Below are 25969 nucleotides of genomic sequence, written 5' to 3' on the forward strand. Positions count from 1 at the left end.
TTGCATCATTCTCTGTGCCTAATGGTTGATAAAATATCTCATAGGATCCAGTCCCACAGATTTCACCGTATAAGACTAACAGTATACACAAAAACAGCACAATTAATTTATTTTTGGGTGAACAAAAAACACAACAAACAAACAAAAAAGACACCACTCAGTATTGCAGGTGTATTCCAAGGATTTTAGTATTTCTCACAACATGTCACCCCTGCTGGACCAAGCAACCCCTCTCCACTATCCCACAGGTATAGGCTGCAGCAGTGGAACAAGTGGAAATTTCACAGTCCCAGTCCTGCTGTAAGCTGATATGAATGGAAAAGGTGCAGACCAGTTAGTGGGACTGCATACTGGTCTCCAGGCAGAAGAGGAAAAGGGACATATTTAATTTAACATTTAACATTAACCTCACCTCATCAGACACATAAGGGGACAAGCCAATTATTTATAAAAAAGAAACATAGTCCTATAAGATATAGCCAAATGGAAACAGATAATAATTACAAATATGTGGATGAGTGTGTGTTAATGCTGCTGATATGCTACACACATGCCAACTCAGTGTAACTGACTTTTTAATAGGCTACAATCTATAGTTACACCTTGTTGTCCATCATGATGCATAAACTTATGAGCAGGCTGCTACAACCCAGCTGTTCTCCTACAGGGAACATTTTAACATCCCATGAGCTTACTCAGTCCTTCAAGGGGCCAATCACATTGCGCCTTTAGCAGAGATGCGCCATGCAGTCTCACAGTCTCTCTGATCTCAACTCTGGCTGGACAACTGTGGAGCTGCAGCTCAACCATATGCAAGCGCAAATGCGACACAACTCGCACTTGGAGACTAGTGTCCGACTGAACTGGAGATAAGCTGCAGCAAAACTTTTTGGATACATCTGTTTTCCTAGTACTACTGCCATGAAATTGAAATCTACCAAATGCGTTAATTAGAGATGAACATCCGAAAAATAAATGGGATAACAAAAATCGCGAGAACTTGAATCGCTTCAGTTTGTGTGCACGGTTGAGTTTTGGCAACTTTGTGTAGTGCTGTAGCCTATCCGATCTGTGTCAGTCCGTGCGGGCGCAGCAGCGGGAGCAGAGCAGGCTGGATGTGGCAGGAGACAGGTCACTGAGCTGCAGAGAGCCGGGTGCGAGTTTCCTCAGAACCTCAACTCTCCAATGACACCGGGCAGGATGATGATCATTGGACTTCTGCTCAATGTCTTCTCTCATGGTAAGCACATCTTTTCTCATCTCTCACAGCTGGTCTCTTTGTTTTAGATTTAGAGGATAACCCACCATACATGTATACTGTTGAAATGTTATAATTTAGTCTGTTAAATCTGCCGGTGTGAAGCTCCGAGTGTGTGTTTCCTTCCGGAAAATATCTAATTTTCCAGTATGAAGAACTTTGAAAAAGATGCATGTATGCCAGAGATTTTCCTGCATCTGTCTGCGGGAGAGCAACAATTGTAGCTTATAACAAAGCCCCCTATCCCAAATGCACATGATAACGCTGGATTTCAGTTATTGCTGATTATACTCCATATTAATAAGACTCCCCACGCTCTGATAATAAGTAAATCATACAGTGGTAACTTTTTGTAAATTTACTAGAGGGCATTTTATTTTTTAAGAAGACAAAATCAGGTAAAGTGAGACATATTGAGTACTAATAACAGATGAGAACATTATTCCATGTTTGAGTGAAACTTCTGAGTCAACCTTTAAAATGATGTTAAACAGGTCCGACCATAAAATGCGGTTCACATTCATTATCTAAGCAGCAGCCTTAGATTTTACATCTGGATGACATCATAGGTTCAGGTCTGTTCTTTCTTTCTTGGATGCCTTCCAAAGAAAGTTGTTCATCTCCCAAATATTGATTGGACTGTCCCAGGTCATGGAAATATCACACATCAACTTTTAGACTAAATGGTGTTCTCCTTTACTTGAAAGCTTTTGGGTTACCACATCATAAATCAGTGATATTTTACATGAAATGTGCCTTAGAAGTTGATAGGATGAAGGATTATATGATAGCAAAAAAAACGTACTGATTGCATGACTTCATGACAGTAACATAACTAACTAGTTTGCAGTTTCAGTGTTTTATAATTCTGGGCACTTGTCTTTATCAAATTAATAAAAACTACAGAAATTTAGTAGCTGTCTGTGTTATATATAATAATTTGGAGTAATCTGCTCCTCTGCTGCCACATCCACACATACAGTAGCTACTGGTCAAAAGTTTGGACACACTTTGTCATTCAAGTGAATGGGAAGGTGTGTCCAATTTTTGGACTGGTACTGTATAAAGCTCCTGCTAAATGAGTTATAATCATTGAAGTCAATAACTTGATTGTGGCTGAGCAAGAAGTCTTCCAGGAGAACAGAAAGCTTGTTGATCCATGGTTATTGATGTTGAATTATGTGATTTTTGGTCACAAGTTTTCTTCACTGCTCTAGTAGGAGCAGAAATGCTTTTTTAGCATGTGAATGTCGTTGTGTGTATGTTGTGAACCCCACTGTTAACACAGACCACATGAAATAGTCTTCATGTAAAACACACCTCTAATAGCCTAAGCTATACGCAAATACTGTAATTGTTTCGATTTTTTCAGAGTGCTTGTTGTACAGGAGGGGGCTTCAACATTCAGGAAAATTCAGATAATGTCAGATAAGGCTGCCCATTAGAGATTAGTATCATAAAATGATAAATGCTTTCTTGTGAATGTCAAACCTTTCAGGCAGCCAGTATATCATCCCATGTGTTGAGCCCACCTGTCAGGTATTTGTGCAATTCACACCAGGCAAAGCAGTGCTATTTAATCAAGATCTGAGTCATTATAAATGCAAATTATAGTAGATAAACTGCTGTGCATTTATAATTAATTGCAAAAGAAATGATTGGATTTAGATTTTGTTAACTGACTCCATTGGAAAAAAAACTCCAGCAGAGGTGGAATAGTTAAATGTTTACAGATGTCCCTAGACTTTAGTCTGCTTTCAGACAAATCTTTGAGGAGCTGCTTATTAGTCTAACTGAAACTTGAAATTTTGTATAAACAGCTTCTGTATACTGGATTTCTATTTTATGCAATGCTATTTTTACATGGTAATATATCTGACCTTGTAAAACTCAAGGTAGGATATTACTGTTACAGTGACTCAACAATGTCACTGTAACAGTGGGAGCAGCTGTAGATGTAGCCTTTCTAAAATGTCTGTCACCACTGATGATCCGCAGAGCTCATGGCTAAAACTCATCGCCATTAATGTATCTTCTCAGGATTGAAACAATCCACAATAAAGCAGGAGAATAACACCTGCATGTATTTTCTTACTCCCTTGTGAACTAATGCACAATCGCATGTCAGCTGCAGGATTCATACTTTGCAGCAAAGATTTAAAAGCTGTTATTTCACCCGATATGTTTCACTGATTTAAACTAATACTCAAATGACATATCAGTTATTCTCTACCAGCTATGTTTTATTGTTTGCATGTATTGTTGCATTCATCTGTTGCCAACTTAATAACAGTGCAGTGGAAAGACATCTCACAAATAATGCATGAAATCAGTATGAATGGCCATTCTGTACCTTTGACAGATAAATCAATGGAACGCTAGCTGAATGACATTAAACCTGACTTTGACCCTTTGCTGCAAGGCCTCTGTGAATTCTTCCTAAAGTCCCAGAACAGACCACAATTGGTGATTGAGTGTTGCTATTTCGGTACTTCATTTAGTGGACGCGATTGAGCCCTCACACGATTGTCATACATTTCTTAGAGCTCATTTCAGGCTGAGGATCGTTACATAGGTCTTAGGTGGACTAACATCTGCATGCTTGAGCTGTTTCTATTCAGGGTTTGACTATTTGATATACAAGCTGAGGGGTTGGCGTGCCCTGACCTCCTGCGCTCAGGTTTATTCAATCCTTGGCTTCTATATCTTCCCTGCTGTGCGATACTCTTCTCTTTTTCCTCTCTTTCTGCTGAGACATTGTCTTTAAATACTGCGTGGTTGTAATTCAGTTTCATTTAGGACTACAGCACACAGAGATTAAATTGGCAACATGCCCATTGGACATTAGATAAAAAAAACATAAAATGTACTCTCAGAATATGCAATTATTTCAAATATTTGATGTTTCACTTTAAAGAAATAATTTTAATTAAAATTCTTACAGAATAACTTAAATATCAAAATCTGCGTTTCTGAATGACACATAGACTACTCAACTATCTGTGAAGATACCCTGCAGGGGTAATACTCACTTTGCTGAATGTTAATTTGTTGAATTTATATCAATGTGTCATTACCAGTTATACTTAACATGTTTGTGTGTGCTCTGCATCTTGATTGACATTCACACACTTGATGGCATCAGCCATTTTTGCAAAAAACCCACGGCCCAATGGAAAACGTCCTTGTTGGTTCGATATGTGTGTCACCGTCTGGCCAAGAAATGATTTGGCACATCGTAATTTAGGACTGCACCATGCAGCAGAATGTAGAAGCCTGGAATATTTACATAGCTCCAGACACCCTGACTGGTTGATGCGGCACCTGATGCAAGTATGCATTTTACCTGGAGTGCAGAGGAAGGATGTAGCCTACGTGACGTGGCTGCAAAATCCAATGCCATAACCATGTGCTGTTGATTCAGAACATGAAATGATGATTGTTGTACATGATATAAAGTTGTAAGCTTTGGTGGTGCCTTAATATTGGATGTTTGTTTCATCACTACGTGCATTTAGAATGCCTGGATTATGTTAAACAAGCTGTATGGAGAGGTTTTTAGAACCCGTTCTTACCCATGTCAGTTGTTTGGGAAAAGCTACTCTGCTTATTCTTTTTGGGTGGTCTGGTCTCTGATGTATGCCACAATAATGAGAATGGTCACCCAGTGAGTTATTTATTCCTCACTGTAAGTGTTCACCTTGTTGAAAGCTGCATGGGCCTCCACATAATTCCAGGGCTGGAGTTGTCTCTGTGGGGTGTGTGCCTAAAAACTGATCAAGGCAAGTGCAACTGTGCTGCAGTCTCAGTCACACAGAGATAAACTCTTGTTAGCTTGCACAAATTGAGGAGTAAACAAAGGTGTAATTTACTCACATATGTAAGGCAATTTCTAGCAATTTTGGACTTACAATACAGTATATGAAACTTTGTTACGCCTACAGCTTTTTGTAAAGAAGTTAGCAGGGCATCTGTTTCAGCCAATGTATGATTAAATTAAATTGCAGCTTTCCATAAAGACGATTGAAAAAAAAGAACTCAAGGTGTTCTTTGAAGTGGACTTCGTATTTTTCTTCTGCTCATTATCAAGTGGGACTGCATATTTGTTCTTTACTGACATGTTATTACCGCCATCAGTGTGGTTCTGATGTGATTGCGTGAAGCAAGCCACAGGAGCTGCTGAAGACAAAATGTGGGATCGACACATGAAGTACAGACAAATTTTGAATGATTTGGCCAAAATTGGAGGTAGACAATTTGAAGAGAATAATGACATCCATCAGTGTCAGGTGGAGATTAACGAGAAAGGAGTTTTAAAGATGATGGCACAAAAGTTTCTCTGGGATTATGACGCACAGAACAATGGGGGAACTTTTAAGTGCAATTAAGTGCAATACAAGTTGTTATGAAAATTGAGTGCAGAATAACTTGTTTACTCAGCAATAATTTTTTGGAGGTATTAGGAAGCTGTTTTGTACAGTAAATGGCTGCTGTGTAGATTATGTGTTCATGTGAATATTGATTTTGGATGCTTGGAAATCTACAGTACCAAAACACATTTGTTGTGTATTGAAAGTGTGTGCCTTTTGTGATATGGTCATGCCCCCCCTTGTGTAACATTCGTGACATGGTATCATAGCCCCTCATTATTAGTTGTTTTACAAAATGATAGAATGAGTATACAACAAAACTGGTTATGAGATAATGCTTTCTTTGCAAGTTTCACTTGGGTGTACGGCACAAGGTCAAACTTGCTGGTTAATGATGTGAGCTAGCTACTGCAGTGTAGACAAGATAGCATTAGAATGGTGGAGAGTGCTTTCCACGATGGAAAGGAGACTGACATCAAATGAGAAGACAAGGACTATGTCTGGACCACAAATAACATAAGATCAGTATGTCAAATGAAATAATGAAGAGGAAAATGAGGAAAGTGAAAAGGAAGAGAACTGGCTAACAGCAAAAATAAGCATACGGGTAAGGCTAATTGCTGAAATCAGAGGAAAATAATGAATACTGAAAATGATTGTGCTGGTTGTAAATGCTGGACCATTTGAGGAAAGCACAAAACACTGGAGTTCATACATCAAGAGGTTTGAATATTTTGTACTCACTAACAAGATTAAAAGAGATGTCATAGTGCCAACATTCTTAAGTGTTATGGGAGGAAAAACATTTAACCTACTGCACAGTCTAGTGCAACCTGACAAGCCAGGGGACATGTCCTATGATGAAATAGTGACAATATTAGCAAATTACTACTCTCCTATGCCACTGATTATCACAGAGAGGTTCAGATTCTATAAATTGAACCAGGAAGAGAGTAAATCTATTTCACAGTTCATAGCTGCACTGAAACAGTTATTTGAACATTGTAAATTTGGACTTTCACTCAATGACACCATATGTGACAGAAACAGAAACTATCACTTACTGAGGCTAACCTGAAGCCAGGACAAGCAGAGTGACTGTGAGAATGATGATGAAGATACAGTGCATGCTTTATCTATTATGCACAGTGATGATGGCTGCTGGTTCACACCACTTCTGGAGAATAAAGCAATGCAGATACAAGAGGACACAGTATCTGTGTAACCATGGTATCAGATGCTGTTTACAAGGAGAAGCTGCAGCACCTTACTCTTTGATTGACCAAGTTCAAGTTAAGGACCTACACTGGTGAGGCTGTTCCAGTGTAAGGAGTTGTGGATGTGACAGTGTTGAACACAACAAGCAGAAAAAAAGACGTGTCTACTGTACATCATTCAAGGAAACTGTCCAGCTCTGCCAGGCTGCAGGTGGCTGCAAAAGCCCAGATTTAACTGGCAAGAAGTGTTCTTGGTTAGTGATGGAGACACGGGTCCCCTAAAAGAGATCTCATTCCAAAGTTTTTGACTGAGAACTTGGCAGCATGATAGACATTACTGTTAAGCACAAATCAGGAAGCACAGCAAAGTGTCTAAAAGCTAGACCAGTCCTGTATGCCATCAAACCCAAGGTAGAGGTAGAATTAGACAGATTAGTTTAAAGCGGAGGATTGGAACGAGAGAGGACAAGCGAATGGACTTCACCAATTGTTCCAATCATGAAAAAGGACGGGACTCCAAGGATCTGTGGTGATTCAAAAGTCACTGTGAACCCTGTCTTGACTGCAGAACAGTATCCATTACCCCTCATCAACAACCAATTTTCAGGTTTGGCTGGAGGACAGAAGTTTAGTCAGATAGATTAATGTCAGTCATATCTCCAGATACATATTGATCCAGAGTCACAGGAACTATTGACCATAGTGACATGCAAAGGTCTGTACAGGTCCTTTTGGGATTATCTCTGCTCCAATACACTTTATGAGTGCTACCTAAACAACCTGCTTATCACAGGACCAGATAAGCAATCACACTTAAGGAACCTGGATGCAACACTACAAAGGTCAGAGGAATATGCTCTGAGAGTTCGGAAAGACAGTGTGAGTTTTTTTAACCTTCTGTCGAATACCTGGGACACGTAATCAACAGCACTGGACTCCACAAGGCACCATCAAATACATAAAAATAATGTATATCTGATTCAGGCATGAACATTTACAGATGTATCTGAGAGAAGTTTCCATTTCGAGTAAAGAACAAGAAAAGGAGTGAAATCCTATTACATAGCTGTTTACATAGCATATGGAACCACTGGAAGTCGGCCAAGGGGCAGCATCCAGGAGCTAACCAATCAGAACAAAGTGGGGTCATCGGGAGGGGGGCAGGAGGTAAAACGGCTTGTTTCAGACAGAAGCTGAACTGAAGGGCTGCATAAATGGCTAATATAAGATAAATAATTCGTTTTTTTAAAACTGTAAATTATGCAAAGATTTGCCAGTTGAGGTCTTGAATAAAAATATAGACCTGGAAATGTGCACGATGTGCATGTGTTCCCTTTAATGCCTCTTAAAAGAAGCTTATGGTGCCATGCTTTTAATCCAGCCTTACTGTGTGAAATAAAGGTATTTTAATTGTTGGAATAAGATGGGGTCACTCATTGGGAAATTTCTTGTTTATTTTTAGGCTTGGACCTAATCTACTAGTCGCTAATGTTAACAAAGGCCTGCTTTTCATTAGCCATCTGCTCTGTCCAGCGTTTATATATTTTTTAAATTCAGTGCCTTGCATCAAAATTAAAATAGGCATTCTGGCAGGGAAACCATCATTACTTTTGACTTACAAACATGTGCTCTATTGTGCTTCAGATTATTTGCTGCCATTTGTTAATGCCATGTTTTCCAGTATGATCTGTTATAATAAAGGTCAATTAGTGCATTTACTTTCAAATTTACAGTGCAATAATGAGGATATGCATATATTTAGTTTAGGAGAAAGCACATAAGAATATCATATCCCATTTACACAAACCGGGATAAAATTATATCCAGCAAAGCTCAAACATATTAGTTATCATCAGTCAATTCTGGTATCCACAGACACAGAACCAAAGTAACCTTATACAAACGAAGACCATAGCAGGCTTTTATGTGGAATATTAATGTGCATGTAAACACACTCTATGTCCAGCCCAGTTAGGACTTCATTGGTTTTACTGCAGGTGAGATGAATGAGTGCAAAGAGAAGTTGGGGGCATGTGTCACTTTTGCCTCCTCGAGCCTGTGACTTCCTTCCAAGAAGTCCCTTCTGTTACAGTCCCCAAACACACTTCACATCAGAGTCACACTCTCCTGCCACGGTCTCCTCTCACGTCAAATTACTACCCAACAATCTGGACGCTCTGCTGCCCATCTTAGATGTTTGAAAGGACGAGAGAGAAATTTGCCAAACCGATTCACTCCCTGTAAACGTTGGTGTGCGTTTTTGCCATTTATGGCGTTAACCTTCCTCAGCTTTGCTTCACAAATTCTATTAATCAACTCAGTGAAAAATCAATAGAGTGTATTATGGCTCACATATCAAAGTAATTCATCTCCCATTCGGTTTTCTCGGATTCATTTTTTTCTTCTTAAAACACACACTTCGCATTTACCCCATCCATTCCCTTAACCCGTCTCACTGCTCTCTATGGATCATAGTCGCGGAGCACCTGGTTATGGATCACAGGCTTCCATTGTTTGTGGTTGCTGCCGTGGTCATACCTGACACCCACACCTGCTATTTTTATTATCAGTTGTATTTCTATTGTTATTGTTATTATAATATATCAGGATGTATTGATATGTTGTTTATCTGCATATGATTTATATTTACATATTATCATCTTTCACAATGATGATAATTATTGGTATTATTGTCAATGATCATTATCATGATTATAGAATATAGACTACAATTAATATTACTACCCATGTTCATAGAATGATGATTATGATGCTGATAACTGTGTAAAATATATATAATAATGGACTATCAATTATTGCATGATATTATTTATCTTTATTATTTTTAGAATTTGATGGTTATTATTATTACTATTGTGATATTAATATATGTTTGATATAATTTGAAGAGTTAATAGAACTAAGTATTTGGTAAAAAGAAGAATTTCACTCTCTTAGGTTCAGTTCAATTATTAAACTTAACTTTATTCATGTCTACCATTTTACAAGCGGGACATTACACAGGCATCTTAACATTCAGGTCATATATCGCATACAATTAACTATTACACTGAACCTCCTCACTTACATCTACATGTTCTCTTTCTATTTGCTCTTTCTCTCATTTTCTAATTATTTTTTAAATGTGTCATTATTATTTACTAATTCATGTAAATAAATAATAATGAACATGTTTGCATACTCATGTATATTTTGTTATGTTATCTATGTTATATTATATTCATCACTTTATCCCAACCATATCTGATTGATGGGACCACGGAAGACTCTGCCCTGGGGGCCTAGGGGATGCCTGGGGGGCTTGGGCGACCAGACAAGTTTGGGACAGCTTGGGCACGGAGGACCTGAACCCCTGCTAAGCCCCTCTACAAATAGAAAGCTGCTCCTGAGATCCAGTTGAACAGACCCTTCGTGTCGCAGTGGAGGTTGTTCTAAAGGGGGTCTGACCTCCAACAGACCAGCCACTCCAGGAACTGAAGATTAAGAAAAAAAGAAGATAAAACACGCAAACAAACAAAAATAAAAAAGAAAGGAGAAAACGGAAGGGAAAATAAATAAATACATTCTGCCCTGACCCAGCTGTCCTGACCTGACCTACCCCTGGTGCCTCTTTGTCCTCGGAGCCCAACAGAGATGCCCTTCTAGAGCAATTCAGCTATGTTATTTTGTTTTCTTTCTTTTTCTTTTCCTGTCTTCCTTTGGTTAATACCCCCTCCATCTTTTTGCTTTCTCTCCCTCTATATCTTTCACATAGAGAATGTACCCACATAGCACACACTTAGCCTACACGAATGCTTACTAAAATAAGAAAATCTAAGATACACATGCAAAACATTTTTATTTTGCTTGCCTGTTCTATTGTTAATAGTGCTGTTTTGCCTTTTTTCCCCCTTCTGTTTCAGTTTGTTTGGGTCTGGTTCTCCTTCTTGCTCTCTCTCTTCTTAAAACGATTGTTGTTATTATTGTTGTGCTTCTCTGTGTCTCTCTCTATTCTCTCCCCCTCCCTCTTTCTCACTCAAGCCAACCAGTCGAAGTAATTGGTCACCCACCTATAGCCCGGTTCTGCTTGAGGTTTCTTTCCATTAAAGGGGAGTTTTTCCTTGCCACTGTCACCATGTGTTTGTTCGTGGGGAGATGTTGGGTCTTTGTAAATTAAAGAATACAGTCTAGAACTGCTCTATTTGAAAAGTGCCCTGAGATAACGTATGTTTGACTTGAGTAGACTTGACTTAACCCAGACTTTTACTTCAGTAATTTGCTGCATCACAAACAGCTTGGTGTGAGTTCAGTGCCTCTTCATCATTATGATATTAAATAATGTTCAAGTTATTAAAATAATTATGACCTGTCTACTGGACAAGATTTAACGGAGCTGCTTGGTACATTCATAGGTTTTTGTTATCGCTGTGTGAGTGTGTGAGAGAAAGAGAGAGGGAGAGAGAGAGAGAGAGAGAGAGAGAGAGAGAGAGAGAGAGAGAGAGAGAGAGAGAGAGAGAGAGAGAGAGAGAAGAGAGAGAGAGTGCGCACAAAGGAAGTCTCTCTGAAAATAAAATTGCTGATAGTCTTTCTTTATCAGTGGTAAGCCTGAGGGAGCAAACACTGAGAAGGAATAATGAATAAACTGTTCACTGGCCAAACAGGAGATTACATGAAGTACGTTTAAACTGCAGCTAAACACAGTGGGATTTAATGCTTTAGTGTAATTATCAAGGTATCATGATATATAAATAAGCAGACAGACATGTAATCATCACTTTTACACACCTTGGGGAGCTGTAACTGTGAATATGACTCATTGCCCTGTGTGTAACTAGTGTTGTTGATTTTTTTTTTCTCACCTCCCCTTTTGGAGTCACTGCAGTATCCTTGGCAGGTTTCCTGTAGTGTCGATGAAGCGTAGCCTCTGTTTATGATATGTCTCATGCCAAAGTGAGATGTGGACCTCGTGTGGCGTCTGAGATTGCAAAATATGCTGCAGAAGAATTGGATTGCAGCCACACTTTGTACCACCAGTCAGCAGGAGCTTAATCGAAGTGTGTGACCGATCTAACACAATGCTGTGTGTATTTGTACATGAGCTTGTGTGATGTGTATGTTAATGCGCTGAAGCATAAGCACATGTGAGAATAAAATAGGTACGGATATTTGTTAACAGACATGCAGTTCAAACATTTATATTTGGTTGGAGAACTTTTTTTTTTCAAAATGTTTGTCCGCCTACTCCTTAAAATGTGACAGGATATAACAAATTAATGAGACAAAGCGGAAAATGTGTGTGTATATTGCCTTCCCAAGCTGTTTTCTTTCTCAGTCTGAAATCACTGTGTAAAAAGTGTAATTTTGGGGACAATTATGTGTCACATTTGAGAAAATTAATTTCCTGAAATGCTCCATCAAAATGCATTTTTATGGAGAGGGCTTTCACTTTCTTTCTTTCGTCTCCCTCAGGCTGATTCTGGCCTTCCAGCATTATGTTGGAGCAACAATCAGTTTTATGAAATAATTTGTAGTCTGTCCACTTCTAGCCATTCTGGAGAGAACACTGCCAATCAAAACACCCTTAATGCTTAATTACTATGGACCAACATGACATGTTTTTCTACTGAAAGTAATGTGATTGGTGATATGCGACACATTTGTACTCATAACTTAGAGGGATGAATCCTTTTCAAGGCATACAGCAGATGTAATTCTACAATAACTTCATGTAGCATAGTTTGATACAACATGTGCAAATGCATCTGTCAGATTAAAATATTTGTCTGAGGGAATGTCAGGGGTCGACACATCCTCATAGTGGACATTTGAGTTGAATCCAGACAGATGATCCAGCTGAAAACAAAACTGGGAGCAAAAGTATTGGTTGGTTTGGTGGGAAATAAGGTAAATTGTGCTGCATAAATTGGTTACATGGAGACTTGTAACAGATTTGGTGTAAAGCTTGTTCTAAGTGAAAGGGACCTTGCTGCATAAGGTTTTGCCCCCAGCTGTTCATGTGTCCTTCCACAATAATATCAGCAGTGCTTTTGTGCAAGTTAGTTTGTGTTTATGCCAATATGACAAGAATAACATGATACTCAATGAACAAGTGTGGTACTTGCAGGAAGTACTTAAAGGAAGATCAGGCATCCGAGACTTGAGAGTTGACTGTTGAGAAGCATCCTTATTGATGCAGGAAACTACCAAATTCACTTTCCACAACGTCCTTTTTGATTCATCTTCTAGATTTTATTTTATGACTACCTTAATTCAATTCACAAAATCTTTTCTTTTTTCAACTGGATGGCAATTCTGGCAGAGCAAAAAAACATGGGAGAAACATTCTGTGCATACGAAAACAACAAAAAACTGTTAACACCAAGTAACATGAAGCATACTGTACAGACGGTTACAACAAAAACAACAAAGATACAAGTTTGTTTGCAATGTGCAACAATCAAAGGTAGACCATAGTTTATGGTTAAAGGCAGCCATCGCCTTAGCAATAAAGAAGCCTAGAGCCCTGGACCCAATACCTCCACCCAGAGGGCAGAAGGTGGTTTTCCTGGTGCCAGGGTTAGGAGATGGGAGGTGGGACATCGCAGGATATAAATGGCCTTTCTGACCAGGTGTCTGTTGCACAGAGCGGAAAGAATGAGCTGGGAGACCCCTGTGATTGTAGAGCAGGTGTTCACCACCCTCTGTAGCTTTGTTTTAGGTCTCACCGTATGATTCCCAAACCAGCAGATCAGGAAGAAAGTTAAAATTGAATTAATAAAATATCTATAAAACAGAGTCATAACGGTTTCATCCACTTTAAAAGAATGTAGCTTCCTCAGTAAAAACAATCTTTGTTGTGCTCTGCAGTGGTTGGCATTTTTGTTATCCTCCCATTGCAGTTTGTCATCGATGATTGTGCCCAGATATTTGTAGGTACTAAGTCTCAACTGTGTTGTGTTGACAGCCTGAGGTGGAGTGGGGTAAATCAATCAGCATGTCCTTCGTTTTGCTTTTGTTGATCTTTGGGTCGGAAGATTTACACCAGTCAATAAAATCATCTAAAACCTTCCCGTGCCCAGACTTCTCATTGTGAAGCAGACTGAATTGTCAGGTATATGGTAATATACCTATTCTCATACAGGTTCTTGCTGCTGTCAGTATATAGTATGCACAGTAAGGTGGATAAAATACAGCCCTGAGGAGAACCAGTAGAAGATCCAGTCTCAAATCTTGGATGCCCATGATTATTAGAAGACACAAAATTCAAGCTACAAAAAATCAGGGTAGGGTATCAATCTAATCTAACCTAATCTGAATACAGTTTGGAAATATATCTTTGTCCTTATTGGTATGAAAAATGAAAGACAATGGTTAGTGTTTTCTGGAAATGGGACAACTGGCAGTGTTCATTTATAGGGTACCAGCTTATGAAAAGGAGGTACAAGAAAATAAATGACTAAAATCATTAATACATTATCTCTGTGGTGAATAGACATGTAAGCTAATTAGTACCACTGGCTGAATATAAGGTGTTTCTACAGAATGCTGATAGGAAAATGTTCCATGGAGGAGAATAATGCACAGCCTGATATCCATCAAGGCACAATTTATCAATTTCTTTGAATTTATGATACCGTATGTTGAGCTTGCTGACCCAGGAGCACTGCGTTGTGTGATAAGAAACGTAAGACTAGGATATGTTACTCGACTCCACACAGTACACTGAAACTCTCCTTAGTACAAATAACAAAACACTGTGTTGAAAAAATGATGGAACAATAAAAAGGCAAAGGTGTAAGATCGCATACTTAAGAGATCCAAGAGGAGAGAAGTCAACAAGGAGTCCTAGTGAGAAGAAGAATAAACTATTCTGAAATTATTATAACCCTAATGTAACCCATAGAGTTATTAAATATCCAGGAGACTCCTGTGTTTACTTGGTTTCACCCACATTTCTACCGTATTACACTTGTGTGCTTTCAATTTAATCATCTGCATTGGATATTATGGTAACCCATTGCACAGTGGAGGGTCTGTGGAGCCTATTTAGCTTAAGGACCAACAGTGAATGGGGGTACCATAAACCCAGCTACTCAGCAAAACACATTAATGCACATATTGGTGGTAATGTTGACAACCAGCAGCTATGTCCACTCACAGTATCCAACTCTCTTCCAGGAAGTGTGCCAGTGTCTGCGTCCTTAGACTGTCTGGTGGCGGAGCAGGGCTGCATCCAGGAGCAGTCCTGCCTGGTCCCCTATCGACTGCTGGAGTACTGTGCAGCTGAGGAGGCGGTGTCGCCTCTCGGTCCAGATGCCCGTTTGGAGTGCCTGGAGGCCCAGAATAGCTTGCACCATTACCGCCCCCTCCAGGTTTGCAAGTGTCAGCGGGGCTCTCGCAGGGAGGAGCACTGCCTCAAGGTCTACTGGACAGTGAGATTTGCAGGTGGGCTTAAGCATTGGTGTGTGTGTGTGTGTGTGTGACAAGAAGGGGGTCTTTTTAAGTTCTCACCTGAATAATCAATGTAATAATACTCTTAACTGCTGTTTTAGCATATGATGAGTATGAAGTGTCCCCATATGAAGAACTGAAGTTGAATCTGGTGAGGAACATTGAGATGTCACGTATGGCCTCCATCATGGCAGGTACTACTATAAATATTTAAAAGTTTGCCACAAATATAACAGCGTGTCACAATTTTTATCTCCTGATATACATAACTCTGTTTTCCTCATGACAACCACCAGCTTCTTCTCTTTCTGTGGATGGACAAAACCAGTGTCTGAAGGCAGCCCAGGACTGTGGCCTGTATGAGAAATGTGGCGCCCTGCGGTCAGAATATGTTGTAGCCTGCACCAAGCGAGCAACAGCCTCTGACAACAGCTGTAACCGTCAGAAATGCCACAAAGCCCTGCGGCGCTTCCTGGAGCGCGTGCCAGAGGAATACAGCTTTGCGTTGCTCTTCTGTCCCTGCTCTGATACTCTGTGTGGGGAGCGCCGGAGGAAAACTATCGTCCCGTCATGTTCCTATGAGGAGAATGTGAGAGGGGAGGAGAGAGTGGGCAAGCCCAACTGCCTCAGCCTGCAGAACTACTGCTCCAAAGACGAGCTGTGTAGGTAAGAAGGTTGTTTGGGTGTATTGATACAGTGCATTATCAAGTGCCCTTTATAAGGGTCTTTCAGTATAGAACAACACAGAAAAAAATAAATCAGTTTAATTGTTGAACTAGTAATTGGACACAAATACTACAAAGCTAACCACAAAAAATTGATTAAGCTAGTTGGTCCACATTCAACATAGTGTACAAAAATGTCAACTTTAAAGGAACACTGTCGAGTTTTTGACCTATAGTGGCGCTATGGAGCAATGTTTTGATAAGCAGGTACCATGAGCATGCTTGCAATGTTATACACATCTCAGCTAACTGAAGAGGGTAGTAAATCTGTAGCGGACGAAACTCGTATACTGTTATATCTGTTGGTTTCACACTATTCTAGTGACCACCATTTAGCGGTAGAAACACACTAAGAAACGTAATAATGTACCAGAAAATTGATTGCGATGGAATAAAAGGAGGTGCCCACAAAAAAATCAAGAGGGATTTTTTTTCAGACAAAAACTAAGAATAGGGGGCTCAGAGCAGTTTGCTCTGAAGCGAAGATAATCTACAGTAATTACAATGTATTAAATGATGATGTGTAGTGTCAGAGGCATCGCAGATAGCTCTACAAGGCTTTATAAATATTTTCATTTATCGTTTATCTGTCCAGCTACAACTTCACTGTTATGGTTCTCTCTCACTGCCCTTTTAGCATTGTTTTTAGCTGCAAAAACAAGCTCAGTATCAAATGGCAAACAGACACAGTTAGGTGAACACAGTGGATCATTTAGCAGCTAAAGAGACAAATATTTCCCTCAGAAGTTGGTAGAGACAAAAAAGGAGCTCAAGGAGAGTAAATATTGGACTTACATTCACTAGGTGGACAGAAACACGACTCCAACTGGATGATAATGTTGCCCCGTAACTGCTGGATGTGTAAATAAGCAACTGTTTAGCAAACAGTTGCTTATTTACACATCCAGCAGTTACGGGGCAACATTATTATCAAGTTCCCCAACTTTCATAGAAGTGTGTCCTGTCAACCTAAAAGGTGATGATGTCAGTTTTGTGTTCACAACTAAGTGGCTTTTGTGAGGCTAATTGTACTTTGTACTTTGACTTGAGAAGATTGTGCCAAATCCCTTATTGCCATATTGGTAACCAGTGACGGACTGGGATCAGTAAACAGCTGTGGCATTTGCAACAGACCGGCCCTATTTCCAAACCTAACACCAACCCCACCCAAATGCTAATATGAAAAACTTGAGATGAAACCTTACAGACTCAATAGAATGTAGAAATTTGCAACATTGTAACTACCATGGGGTCAAGAGCTTTCAGCCGATCTGCCCCCCGCCTTTGGAACTCTCTCCCACCAGACATTTGCACTTCGGACTCTGTTTCCACCTTTAAATCCCGCCTGAAAACGCACTTATTCAGAGTGGCATACTCTGTCTCACACTAACTATGCAATCATGTTCTTGCTTATTTGTTGCACTGATGTACTTTATAGTCACATTCATATTTATTTCTTTATCTTTGCACTAAAATTTACCTGATTTTTATTGTTTGATGTACTGTTGTCGTGTTTTTTGTGCCTTGTAAGGTGTCCTTGAGTGCTTTGAAAGGCGCCTTTAAATAAAATGCATTATTATTGTTATTATTATTAACACACACTCAAAACTACACACACTATAATCGCTATAGTCGCTGACATATGCCGACAATGATTTAACACGATCTGAGAGCAGCAGAGCGCTAGGTGCTGTAACACAATACGCTCCACTAAAGGCACAAATACATAGGCTCGGCATTAAGGCACAGTGCATAATAATATAACAGCATCACCAGAATATGAAAAGAGCACTACGCAGCCACAGTTCATATTACAATATCCTCATCAGAACATTAAAAGAGCACTGCACAGCCACAGTTCATATTACAATATCTTCATCAGAACATTAAAAGAGCACTGCACAGCCACAGTATATAATAATAAATAAATGTGCCTTACCTTAATGTGGTTAACAAGCTATGAAGGAATTTACTTTTCTCCGCAACCTTGTCAATCACATTGTTCGAGTCCTTGACGGCATCCAAACTGTGCTGTGATATTTTGCTCCCAAGGCGATGCTTGATAAGCTTCAGTGTGGAGAAACTTTCACATGCCACTTGTATGCGGGAGAGGGTCAACAAAAATGTATAGGTTGAGCCTATTGTGTGATACACATGATTTAACAAGTTCAACTGCTGCAGGAGCTAATAGTATTCATAATTGTATTTCTTACCTGCTCAATTTCCAATTCCTGCCCTCACCTGACCTTTCAATTAGCTACATCAAGGGAATCATGGGTAAATGTGTATAATAAAGGTTGCATGGGCTGCATGCATGAAATACTTTTTGAATCACAATCATCAAAGACAAAATTGTAATTTTTATTATTATTTTTAACAATGCAATGAACCATTCTGAGTGACCCAGACAGCACATATACAGGTGGCCCTTTTGACATTTGTTAACAAATTCAAAACAAATGAGTGGAGCTCTAACTACAGTTGACATGAGGTTCCTCTGTTCTGCATTCATGGCTACCATGTGTTTCCTCTGAAGAGTGTAGCAAAAGCAAAGAAACACTCACAGCCTTCATGAAGTGTCTTCAGTTTCAACTCAAGATATCTGCTTTTGATCATGGATACTGAGTGATTCAGCTATAAATTACAAGTAACAATGGTTTAGACTGTGTGTGCACATTTAATAGATGTATTGTGAACAATGGGAACATCGGGCCACCCCGAGATACTGTCAGCACTGAGGATGTTATTCATACCATCAATACTAATCAAGTAAATCTGCTTTTTTTAAAACTACTTTCTGTTTGACTATAGGATTACAATGCAATACTAATAGTAGACTTTATATTTTGCATAACAAAAACAAAAAAGTTTTTGACTTTGAAGTTTCCAAAGAGAGGTGGGTGTTTTGGGGGACTGTTATTGTGCAGGAGGGCCACCATTACTGGCTTTAGAAACTAAGGGCCAGAAAACAACAACGTTTTTTCACATGGTTTTAATATAACATGTGATTTAAACACAAGTACATACCAATCTTTTCCTGTTTTTTTGGTTTTGCCAAAAATAAAATTGCCAACCTTTTAAAATTGTCACTCTTCTCCCAGTGCTGACACATGAAAAACATTTCATGTCTATACTTCTATATGTTTTTGTTTTTTTTCAGATCCCGCTTTGCTGATTTCCAACACAACTGTCAGCCCTCCCCCGTGTCTGCCTCTGGCTGTATGCGTGAGAGCAGAGCCATGTGCCTGAAGGCCTACGCTGGACTCATAGGTGAGGTGGAAGAAAAGAAATAGAGGCTGAAAGATGGAATAGTTCAGGGGGAAAAAACAGATATAGAGCTACTCAAGAGACTCGTTACTGGAAATCATCAGTAGGTGTCTAACAGTGATATTTTCCTTATGTAATTTTTATTTTGTTGCAGAAAATAAATAAATAAATAGTCAACTGCTATATTGGCTGCACTGGGGATCCAGTCTGCTTTAAAAAACTTGAATTAAAAATTGCGTTTCCAGCAGCTCGGAGAAAAAGATCCAGGTAATATTATTTCCTTCTGTTTCCCATGCTGTATTTTTCAGAAAGTAATTTTGTGTATCTGCAGTTATCAATATCGATAGCTGCAAATGTGGTGACACTGGATCCCCATAGCAACTAATATTGTTAACAGACTGTGTCTCACCTTCCACAGAGGTGTGTGCTGAAAATGAAAATATTCTGGCTAAGGGAAATATTACTCTAATAGTGTTTCAAAGTTGCACTTGTAATATGGCTTTTGCCTTCTTTCTATATCCAGGCACCATCATGACTCCCAACTATGTGAGCAACAGCAGCACAGATGTGGCCCAGTGGTGCACATGTGACGGAAGTGGGAACGAATGGCAGGGCTGTCAGCGTATCCTGCACATGTTCAACAACAATATATGCCTGCGTGAGTGAAGAGTCATGTGGCAGACTGTACAATGCACGTTCAGGGTTGCTTATACTTAGTGAGTCAGAAAGACACAAATATGGTAAAAATTTGAGGTGAACATATGTAAAATGCTCCCCTGCGAGTCAAACACCATGGCTTCAGCCTGCTATGAATGCTTCAAGTTAACTCTACTTCCTCCTCACGATGATGTCAGATCTTTCCAAAGCCTTTGTTGCTAAAGTTGTTGTTAATATATCATAATAAAAGAGAGTCCCAGAAATAAAAATATAGACCTGTGAAAGTGCATACATTAAACATCTAGATGTTGAAACTACAGCAAAGATGAGGGTGCATTTAGTGTCATGTCAACTATGATCATATTACTGTATATATGACACATAAGAATATGTTAAATACAAATCAATACAGGAGCTATTTATGATTATTACACATGGTGATATTGAAACAGGTATTTAAGAGATTTAAGTAAAAGCATGAACACTTTATTATTTGTAAAATTCAATCCAGTAATTTGACTGACAGATTATTTCCAAACGCAAAAGCCAAAAGCAGCTCATCAACTATTACTGGCAATTCCTCTTGTGTAAAGATAATGACAGAGGAGATATTAGATGCTTTTTTCCTATCAAACACTAAATTGATCTTAAGATGCATTTTATAATGTGCATTAATACAGAATTCAAATTTGCTATTATTGATAGAGTGTGCAAACCACTGTTCCGTAAAGTTTTCAGATAAATAAATGAACGCCAAGAGACATTCTCTCTTGAGTCTGGCTGGCTGCCAAATATGAATGTGGTTTCCAAGTTCTTGTGGAGTCAATGAATCCTTTCTCCAGATCTGATAAACATAAAGCGGCTTCTTGTTGAATTGTTGCCAAACCAGCAGGGGTGGAAAGAGCAGCAAAAGATCCTATTCAAGAAGTACTGCTTAGGTATAAGTAACTCAGCCACTATAAAATGCACAGTATGTGTTCCTATATATGATCTTTACTGTGTAAAACAACAGAAGTGAAAGAAATACTAGTTCAAAAAAGTTTTTTTTTAATAATCATTGCCAGCTTTAGTTTTAGTTGTAGCTTTGTCTTTGCTAATAAATTCACACTATTTTAGTGATGCTTCAAGGATGAGTAATGATGTGAAGCAAGTGAAGATGGTCCCTGCTGGTTTTGTTTCAGGCGGTGCCATCAGCTCCATGGGAATATCTGCACCTCCTCCTGTGGAAAACACTCCAGTGCCAGCTCCTCAGCCCTCCACACGCGTCTATAAGGAGAGGGTCCACGTCAGCGTTAACACTCTCCCTGAATTCAACAGCGTAAGAGCTCTCTGCATCTTCGCAGTCGCACCATATGCTGATGTTAGACACTTGTTACAAGCTGAATTGAAGAAGTGGTTGACTGTATATCAGGTGGTAACACTGAGGTATCACAAGGGACTGTAGCAGTGAGTTGGGCCTAGCAGCTCCATGTGTAAACTCAGATTATTTCTCTCCCCCTCCCTCTCATTGTTGCTGAGGATTAGCTGTAGGTGTTTGCAGCATTAGAATGAACCCATACTTTTAATATTTATGTATGCACACCCAGCTGCTCCATATTCCCCATTTTCTCTCCCTCCTAATCCTCCTTATTCTGCATCTCCTCTTCCCACAATCCTCTACTGTACCACTGGTGGCCTGCATTTGACATCCACACACAAAGTTCATTTAAAGATGATGCATTTTTGTTTTTTTATTATTATGTACTGTAGCATTGTGAAATCATAATGTTATGCAAAAAAGTGAAAGTCTCCTGAAAGTTTCATATTACTAAGTGTGTTGCACCTCTGACCATCGTGATGTTGGTGGCTGTGGTCAAAAAAAGTCTATATCTCTGCAACATATATCTCTGAGCCCACATGATGCAATTGTGGAGTCAACAGTTGTGACACCACTGTTGCATCCATCCCCACCTGCCCCTCCTCCGCCCTCTACACCTGCAAATATGACTTCATGTGGAGCTTGGAGGGACCAGATCACACTGCAGAGACTACTCCTGTTCGATGCACCTTGATATTGTCTTCACTTACTGTGTTTGTATTTATGTCACCATTAAAGCACAGAAACAGGTTTTGTTGGACAGATTGGCTTTGAGCCGAGTAACTATCAGATAGTTTTCGGAACTGACCTCGATGTGGGATTTCTGCCAATACATTGTTATTGTTTTCTCAGCCACAGCGATGAAACTAATGGAGATAAAATGGTTGTGGTTTTGCTTTAAGGGTTGATGAATGAGTATTATTCAAAATCTAAGTAACTGGAGGTGTGTTTGTTTGTTTTTTTCTTTTAAAGCACTGGTCCCTTAATTCCTTTAGCGAGCTAACAATCTTTTTTTGCCCCACAGTGTGCAGGAGCCTTCCATGCATGGTTTCTTTTTATAGTTTCCTCCAAATCAGCATTAACGTTAGATAATGTATAAGGTATGTAAGTAAGGCATCATCTTGCTCTACTTACGATAGTGTTACCACCTCTTAGTGTTTTATGCACAAGGAGGCCTCTCTGTTTGAGGTTTTGTTTATTGCACAGGTTAAAATCAAACAAATACACATTACACATGAAAAAAAATTAATGTGGAAGAAGAGGAAAAAAACCTAGGAGGCTTATTGATTACTAAATAATAAATGCACATACTTTAAAGAAAAACAAAGAACAAAAAAGGACTATTAAACCAAAAATGAAAGCTTTATTTTAAATATGAGAAGAAAAGCTTTGTCTTGTTTGTTCTAATGAATAAAATATACAACAGTGCTAATCAAAGATGGTTAGTGTTGTAATTCACTTTTAAATTATGCAGAATTTCAAATAAAATGCAATTAAGATAACATTTTAGTTTGTGTTTGTCCTGGGATTTTGGACATCCCAGATATCTTTTATGACCATGTGCTTCTTTTTTCTGAAATAAAAAATACAAAGTCTGACCCCCAATCTGAGCAACTCTTGTACAACATAGTACAGTAATATGAAAACAGTAATACAACAATTCAAATACTGTCAAAGAAAATAATCAATACTTCTATTGACTTGCTTGTGTTTCTTGAAGTTCTGAACATCCTGAACTCCCCTCCACACTTCACCTGCTCTCTTAACTGGAAAAATCACTCTTTCTCCACTCTTTCAGATGGAGGACAGCGAGGAAGAGGAGCAGCAGAAAGCAGAAAGCGAGGAATTCAACGTAATCCCGCCGTACTCTGAGAAGGACTCTAACATTGAATCTGGGGCCACAGGGAGTCAGCGGGGAGCAGCTGCGCGAGTAGTACCCGTGTTTCCATTAATGCTGCTGCTGACGCTCATCCTGGACTGGGAGTGTTGGAGCTACTGAAGGCTCCATCCATCCTCCTTCCCATCCTGTGCTCACATTTTACACTCGCTACCACTTTCAAATCCATCACAGCCCTCAGAACAAACCACAGAGGACAGTTGCGAAAAGAAAATTAAAAAGCTACTTCTTAACATTTCCTTTTCTGTTTTTCATCGTCACAATGCCCCGCTGCGTTTATTTTATGATTCTGTTTCTCCTATCACTGCCTCCTCAAGAGTTAAAGATATTAGTAGTCTTGCCGTATCTGTCATGTCTTTGCTGGAGTCCTCTCCGGTGAAAGGAAGGGAACAACGTGAGCAGATATATGAGTGCATGGTTGAACTGAGAAGTGCTGTCTGGGCAAATACTCTATCTAGAGTCTGCTTCACACTCAAAGTACATCACCTCTTTTAACAAGAAGCACATTGCCTGAGGCCATCTTCACTTCATGTGCTTCCAAAAACCATAACCAGTCTTCTCTACTGCAACTAAGCCTGAGCATGGCTTTTGATTTCTATTTCATGACTCATGTCACATCCGTTTCTCTGTTGCCCCTTCGGCTCTTCCTTTCCCTCCTTCATACTATGGTTCAGTAAGATAATCCACTTTACAACAAGTTAATAGGAGACTGCACCACTCTTAAACTGCTTTGTATCATTAAAAATACTTCTACTTTTTTTTTTTTTTTTTTTTTTTAAATTGCACCATTTAAAAAAGTGATAAGACGTGTTATCACATTATGTATGAGAGATCTTAGGTCTTTTGAACCTTCACTAAAAAGCAGAGTGCAGCAGTCACCCTGTTCTGCTTCTTTTGTTAGCAAGCCACCATGGTATTATTCCTACCATGGTGAGTGGCTGAGATTTCAAGCACAGGCAAAAGCAATGAGATCAAACTCTATTGTAGAAATGAAGAGCCAAGAAAAGCAACATAAGCAATTACAGCACAATTCAAATTGCGCAGCATGCAGGGAAAGTCTGGAGTAAGGCTCAGGGGAGGAAATAGCCAATTTGCTGCTGTCATACCCTCTCACTTTTTTGTCCTCAGGAGATGTGTTTTTAGTGCTCCTTCCCTTCATCATGTGCTTTAAACGTTGTGTGAGATGCGCAGATAGGGACGGACACAGGAGGCTGTAAAGCCTGCTGGCTGCTCTGATCATTGAGCAGCACATTGAGCCATTATCTCTGCCTGAAATATCTTTTGCTGATGTTAATGATTTTTTCTCTTATGGCTCATTTTCTGGTGAAATTACGCGGCTGCAGGGATGTAGGTGAAGAGAAGTATAGCGAAGATTTTTTAGAGGGATAAACTTCTAATTTTGAGGACCAATTTGCAGCAAATAAAGCTCTGCAATGAAACTTTCTAACTTTACTGCTTCATGAGGTCTCTGGTGAAACAAACTATCAATTCATTGTGGTTATGCGTTCATTTTTATTTATTCACCGAACAGACCTTGCGTTGTTGTTGAGCAGCAAAATGTGATCATTACTATCATAATGTGAAAGTTTAACACACACACACACACACACACACACTTACCTGACCATCTTCAAGCAGTCAATCACTCAAGTCAGTACAATCTTAAAGGCACATCACACCAAAAAAATGGTTTATTGCACATGTTAAAGGAGTACAGCTCTACATGCTCATCAAATCCTACAGCAGACTGACTATGAATGTTGTTGGTAGTATTAATAAAACGTAATTGTTTGAATATCACTTGAGGAGGCAGTATGAACTAACCTTTTCACCCTGGCTATTGGACTTGTTTACATGATGAGTTATTGACATGAAATACTGAACATTTGATAAAGACAGACTGTAAAAAGGCAGAAATGCACTGGAAGCATATGAGCTGTGCTTTTGCAAATGCAGGTGCATCACTATACATCAAACTTGGTTCGGAAATCAATGTAAGGTTAGAGGAACTGCAGTGACCATTACCCACTTCAGGGCAAAATGACACCATGTAGGATTTTCGCCAGTCTTGTTGAAAGCTCAGCTACAGGAGGCTAAAAAGTGGATGAAGAAAAGGCCGGTCATCAAAGCTCTGAAGTGTGACAGAAAGAGTTGTAGGAATGAAAAAAAAAACATGTTTTGAACTTTGGATTGAATATTTGAGTCTAGCTGCTTTCCAAATATACAAAACCAGAACCCGACCACTGAAGAGATGTATTGATAGATAAATGTGCTTAAGAAACATTACCCATCGCAGTGTCGTAGAGCAGTATCCATGATGCTGCTAATTCTCATCTTGCAGCTAAAGCATCAAATTGTCAATAATTACATCCAGTGCGCTCTGGCCTTAATGACTGAATGTGAGTTTACATGAGTTTTCACATTTCATTACATTTGTTCATATTTGTAAACTATGTAAACTAAACACTTGCATCAAACATGGCTTGTATTTTTTGATGAGTTAATGAATTATACATTTAAAAAAAGCTTCTTCATCCACAAATTCATAAAAAATATATATGTGAATACCGTCCAGTTAGGCAGTTTGTAGATTGTATCCTGAAGATCCATTTGAGAGACTATGTACAGTAATATGTTTCACATGCTAACCTTGTTTTTAAAACATATCAAACATGCCAAATGATTTTGACTATGATGTGTAATAATTGTGTAATTTTGTGACATAGCAGAACAGTGTGCCAATTTGTTAAAAGAAGAATAAAAAGCCACA

General features: G+C 39.2%; 1 protein-coding gene across 1 annotated transcript; it reads left to right on the forward strand.

Annotated features, from left to right (window-relative positions):
• The first annotated feature begins 864 nt into the window (after positions 1-864).
• Positions 865-25969, forward strand: LOC133994222 (GDNF family receptor alpha-4-like). Its single transcript, XM_062433446.1, has 8 exons — positions 865-1240; positions 15024-15290; positions 15398-15490; positions 15593-15962; positions 19182-19291; positions 19812-19946; positions 21127-21263; positions 23101-25969. Exons 1-8 carry the CDS (start codon positions 1186-1188, stop codon positions 23299-23301), a joined length of 1368 nt encoding a protein of 455 aa, XP_062289430.1. The 5' UTR covers positions 865-1185; the 3' UTR covers positions 23302-25969.

This window comes from Scomber scombrus, chromosome 14 (assembly GCF_963691925.1).
Source record: "Scomber scombrus chromosome 14, fScoSco1.1, whole genome shotgun sequence".
Taxonomy (NCBI): domain Eukaryota; kingdom Metazoa; phylum Chordata; class Actinopteri; order Scombriformes; family Scombridae; genus Scomber; species Scomber scombrus.